A 6,000-nucleotide genomic window follows, 5' to 3' on the forward strand; every position below is an offset into this window, starting at 1 on the left:
CTGAAAGGTAGTGTTTGACCTGAACTGTGGAAGTTTATAACTTTCATTTTGGATGGTAGATTCTTCACTTTCTTGAAGTAAGCTGTCTAGGGTACATATTTGAGGTTTTTAGTTGTTTCAGGGCTTTAGGTTATATATTGCATTAATGAATGGATCTATTTAAATATTAATTTCAAATAAAAAAGTGTTTCAAAAAACTGAAGGGTTCTGTGGAAGAGATGACTTGCTTAGAAACCAATATTAGAAATAATACATTAAAGTAACTTTCCAGTTATTTGAAACTCATTCTTTAAGCTAAGCAGTGTCATAAATTATTGAAATTAATCAATTTTCAGATGATTTATAAGCATCTTACATGTTAAATAGACATACTGTTTATTACATCCTGTGGTTGTGTCTAGTTAAAGCCAGCTTGAGTGTGGCATCGGTGTCCCCCTACACCATTGCAATAGAAGGTGTTTGCTGTTTGAATATCAGGTATGGAGCTTGTGCAGTGACTGTAGAGAAAAGGGCATTAGGGCAGATAAGGTGGGAACAGTATGAAGACAAAAGAAGGGCTTGAGAGAGTTTGTATTCTTTTTGTGGAAGCATGTGATACACATGATAATAAACTAAAACTGGTGTTTTATCTGTAATGTGACACTTCTGCAATGAGTCTAAAACTGCAATTTTCACATAAGAGGTAAAAAGGTCTTTAAATTATACTTAGCATTGTGACTTAAAGCAGTGTGCCTTTTTAGCAAAGGAAAAAACTAGCTTCTAGATGTTATGATAATACAGGTAATAAATAAAATATGCCTGTTTCTGTGCAAACAATTTATAGTTGATGTTCTGCAACATTCTCTGCCCTACAGCTGTGCAGATTATACCAGCATCAGTACAGCCTGCTACCCCCACCACCATCAAAGTGATAAACAGCAGTGCAAAAGCAGCCAAAGTACAGAGAGCTCCAAGGATCTCAGGGGAAGATAGGAGTTCCCCTGGGAACAGAACAGGTATTGCCTCCATTATTGTACATGCTAATGCACTGAACACTGACCCATTCATTTGAATTGCAGTTTGGTGAGACACGACTTTGTAGCTCCAAATGAGAGGTTTGTAGTGTCGGTGTGGAGGGAGCCATAGGTACAAAAATCTGTGGTAAAATCTGCCTGCACTAGTTGGTCAGCTCACACAGGCACCATGTCAACATGATGCTGCAGTTTTTCCATCCTGCAGCAAATAAAATGGATATATTTCCCTATCACTTAACAGTCTCTCCTCTCAAACCACTGCATAGCATTTATTCAAGCTTTGAACTTCTTTCTATTTGTAGAAAGGGAAGAAAACAAACTCTATGTTGTAAAATGTAGCCTAGCTGCTACTTGCACTGTTGTGCTCCTCCTCCATTTTTCCCCAATGTGGTGACTTCAAAATTTATAAAGTTTCATATTTCTTTTTTAGTTAAATGAATGCATGTCTGGAAAACTGCACACTAAATTTGCAGTTTAATATTGGAATTACTGTTATTTATACATACTCTTTGATTATTAATTTATTTTTTTTCTTGCTCTCATTTTTGTTTTGCTTCTCCATAATGTTGTGAATTTTTCTGTTAAATCTTTCCTTCTCTTCCTCCTTGAGTTTTTATTTGTTTTAGACTCTATAAAGGCCTCTAAGGATGTTATTCAGAATTTTAAGGTTTTATTGGCTGACATTAGTGAGGAATACTTTGTGTTTCTCTCATTAGCCATCAGGTCTGCTCTCCTTATCTCATTGAGAATTTAGGAATTTTACTGTGCCTACTTGAGTTAGAAAAAAATCTTAACTATTGGATGTGAAAGATGCAACATCGATATAAACTGAAATTTGGGGGTTTCTTTTGTGTTTTTAGTATTTCATTTTGAAAATTTGAGACCAAATTTTTTTAAAAAACAGCTATTACACATGTGTGTGTGTATGAAGAGGAATTAGCAGCTCTTGATAAATCTGTTCTATTTTAAAGACAGATATGCTTCTAAATCATTATGTTGTAGGAGCTGTGTTTTTTGAAGTTCTAGGGGAAGATTTATGTGAAATCTTGATTAATTTTCTCCTGTATTCATGCTTTTTTTAATAAGAATGGGTACTGATGACTTTGCAGGAAATGTTTGTGAAAGAATCATTAGGAGAGATTAATTAATTGAAAGTTTTCCTTCCATCATATAGTCTATGCTGGTCTGCTTTAATATCTTGGTTGCAAGATTTTAGCCATGAGTGGAACATGAAAAGGATAAGGACAAGTTGGAGTGAAACTTGTTATTCCTGTTTTAACAGGGAACAATGGCCAGATCCAACTGTGGCAGTTTTTGTTAGAACTTCTCACGGACAAAGATGCCAGGGACTGTATTTCTTGGGTTGGTGATGAAGGAGAGTTTAAATTGAACCAGCCTGAACTGGTTGCACAGAAATGGGGACAGCGCAAGAACAAGCCCACCATGAACTACGAGAAGCTGAGTCGGGCTTTGAGGTAAGAAACTGAAGGAACTCATGGGGTATGATTTGCTTTCATTTGGCTGCCTCACTTTTAATTAACATAATGCAAAACTTGCAGCTTTTTTTAGTAAAGGCAAATCTTCTGAAGCTGGTCCTTGCAATGAGATCCTGCTAATCGTAGAGGAGAGGCATTTGCTGAGCTTTTTACCTTTGTTTTGGAGTTTTTTAATTCATTTTTAAAGAAGCTAGTAGAATAACTTCTTGAAAATAGATCTTCTTTTTTCAAGATCATTAGTTTGGGTTGCTCGCTTCCAGAAATATACCTGGAAGTGAGCAACCCAAACTAATGATCTTGAAAAAAGATCATTTTTTACTTCTGAACTGGTGCTTCCAGTAGCCTTGTAAAATAATTACTGTGGTTTATTTCTCCTTAATATACCAAGATACAGACACAATTTTCAACACTTCCCTTTTCTCATATAAGAAAATGCCTAAGCAATATCTTGGAATATGAAATTATGAGAATCTCAGGGAGAAAAAGAATAATATTTTAGCCTCTGGTGACCTTGAGTAAGTAATGGATGCATATGAAAACTGCAGATAATTGCTAAAATTCTGTTTTCTATTTTGCAGGTATTACTACGATGGAGACATGATCTGCAAGGTGCAGGGCAAGAGGTTTGTGTACAAATTTGTGTGTGACCTGAAGACTCTGATTGGGTACAGTGCAGCAGAGCTGAACCGCTTGGTCACGGAGTGTGAGCAGAAGAAACTGGCCAAGATGCAGCTCCATGGCATTGCACAGCCAGTGACAGCAGTGGCCCTGGCCACAGCATCCCTGCAAGCAGAGAAAGATAATTAAGCACTGGGACCTGTAAGTGGGAACCTGAGGCCTTTCCTCTATAACCAGAGCACTTGGTGCTCTTACCTTGATCAGAATTGGAAACATCTTTTGTTTCTTGATTGTACAATATAGAGCATGAATTTCTATAAAGAACTCAGACATGCATAAATTTGGATCTTTTAACAGCATATATTTTAATGTAATTTAAGGGATCACCCCAACTTCTGCAGCTAGTGAGAGGTGGAGCCTGTGACCACAGCTGTGCAAAGTAATTTCTGCAACACTTTTAACAAAAATTAAGTCCCTGTAGTCCCCAGGCTGATCAGTTGTGTGAATGCAGCCTTTTCCAGTCTTTTGTTCTCTGCTGAACTACCAAATGGCATTTGATGCTTTCAAAGTTTACAGTTTATTCATTATTCTGTTAATCAAGTGGAGCTGAAAGACATGTTAAATGTTACAAAGCATCAAGTTCTTAAAATAGCTTCTGTGTTTAAAAGCAAAGGACACTTAAGACTAGACTTAACTGGAGATCAGTGCTGAAGAAGAAGATCCAGGTTTAGATATGGCTTAAGTGAAAAGCCAATTATGAGTATTTCATTGTAGTATGCACATAATATACATACAGGAGGGCAAATACCTGTTTTGAAATACATACTTGACATTAGCCATTTGGCAGAAAGCAAAGGTGAACTTCTTCCCCCCATGCCATTCCCCATCAGGTAATTCAAAAACTTGAAAAAACAGCCCTCACCCAAAGAGTAGATTGTTTTGGTGGGGAATATTAATGCTGTGTTCTGCAAGGTGCTTATACCTGCATGGTAGTCAACCTTAGTATCCAAAGACTTAAGTGAATCACAGTCAGTAGTCCCTGGTTAGGAACAGAAAGCAAATTGCAAATAGTTTTACAGAAAACTGCGGTTTAATTTCCCAATCATTGTACAGTCTAACGTATATTAACTACAAAGAGGTACTCTTTATTTAAAATTAAGTTCTGTTGGAACTTCCAAGTGATATTTTTGAAGCTTCTTAAGCCAAATGCATGCTCCAGAGCAGGGTGCAATTTGAAGTCTGGATGATGAGCCAGCAATAGTTGGGATGTATATCCTGAATTCTGAGCTACTCAGTGCTTCTTGCAAACTTACACATGCAGAAAAAAGTAGGCTTCAGCTTTTGAGTTTCCATACTGGTTAGACTGTTTCTTTTGATGTCTGAGAACAGTAAGATTTGGGGGTTGCTTTTGGCTCTTCTGCTAATAAACAGCACAATTACTATGTCAGCACTGATGTTCACCAACTTTTTAGAAATTAAACCCCCTCTGGTAACACTTAGCAATTACAAGGGAAGACCTTTAATTCTGTTAGGGGTTGAGCTACTCTTAACCCTTAAATCTGAAGTCCTTGAACAGTGAGATTCTGAACAAAACCCCACAAATCTGAATAAAGTGTGTTTGTGCTGAGCAGTGAGAGCACTGGGCTGCTGCTCTTGAGCTGAGCAGGAATGGTTACACTTGCAGGCAGAAGGCAGAGAATACAAAGACTTGTGTGTATCCTAAAGATGTGTTGAGGGCAAGGTTTTTTTGTAGGTGGATGCTCATCTGCAGATAGTTTTTGCTTGACTAGAAGGTTTGCATATAGTTCTAACTTGTGTTTTTTCATCATTGACATGATTATAAAATCAAAGGGTTTTTTGCTGGATTCTTTTGGTAACTCTTACTGTTGTTCTCATCCTTGAGTTCTTACAGCACTCCATCTGCTGAGCATGCTGATGTCATTTTGCTTGTAAAAAACATTGTAAGCCCTGAGCAAAAAATGTAAATGTATCTGTCATGAAAGGTCAACATCACCCCTTTTCTTGCTGTTGGAGTTGGTGTCACTGATTGGTGTTGGAGGCATCTTGTGCAGGAGGTGCAGGTCTGCTTAACCAAGAATTATGTGAAGTGGATGCTTGAGGGCAGCAGCTCTGCTTGTAACAGCATTCTGTGACTAAACACAAGTCAGTACAAGTCACTGGTTCTAGACAGCAGAGTTCTTGAGAGGCATTTTTAGTTCAAATACAGGATAAAAAGAAAAGAAGCTTAAAATACCAACTTTCAATATCAGACTGGACTGTGGGTAAGCACACAGCAAAATTGAAAAGCAGTATCAATACTTCATTCCCCTGCCTCTTCCTGTTCCATGGTAAGTCTGATGGGGGAAACCTCTGCTCCCATCCTTTGTTTGTGGTTTCATCCTGTTGTTGCTTTGCAGCCTTTCAGTAGGAGTAATGGTCCTTGGGGTTCTTTGTTGTGGCTCCATCTGCTTCTCCACCAAGTTCTAATTAGTAAAGAAAGAACCTTTCAAGTGGTATCAAATTATTATCACGCTGTCTGTAGTTGAAGGAGAAATCTGTGACTAACTTGATGTCTCCAGTAAAACAAAAGATGTAGAATATATTGTCAAAGGATTTTCTGTTACTGCCAGAAGGAAAACATAGAATATTCCCAATTTTTGTAAAACAGAAGGGGTTTTGCATACTTTTTACTCTTTAAATAAAGACACTTATACTCTGCTAATTATTACAAATTTCTTTGTTTTGCCTTTTTTTTTGTAATTTTCCATGAAACAATTATTTTCTATTTTTACTCTGATAAAGTATTTGTGAATAAAATGTCAATACAGTAAAATAAAAATGTTATACAGCTAATTTGCCTTCTTAATTTTTCA

General features: G+C 37.1%; 1 protein-coding gene across 2 annotated transcripts in view; it reads left to right on the forward strand.

Moving 5' to 3' along the window:
- The window catches only part of GABPA (GA binding protein transcription factor subunit alpha), a 24,452-nt gene extending 18,478 nt beyond the window's left edge, over positions 1-5,974 (forward strand). For both annotated transcript variants that reach the window (XM_058800310.1, XM_058800311.1), the window contains exons 8-10: positions 855-995; positions 2,296-2,488; positions 3,088-5,974. In XM_058800310.1, the coding sequence (XP_058656293.1) occupies positions 855-995; positions 2,296-2,488; positions 3,088-3,316 (563 nt within the window). In that variant the 3' untranslated portion in view covers positions 3,317-5,974. The remainder of the gene's footprint in view (positions 1-854; positions 996-2,295; positions 2,489-3,087) is intronic.
- Positions 5,975-6,000: the final 26 nt, after the last annotated feature.

Source organism: Ammospiza caudacuta, chromosome 2 (assembly GCF_027887145.1).
Source record: "Ammospiza caudacuta isolate bAmmCau1 chromosome 2, bAmmCau1.pri, whole genome shotgun sequence".
Classification (NCBI taxonomy): Eukaryota; Metazoa; Chordata; class Aves; order Passeriformes; family Passerellidae; genus Ammospiza; species Ammospiza caudacuta.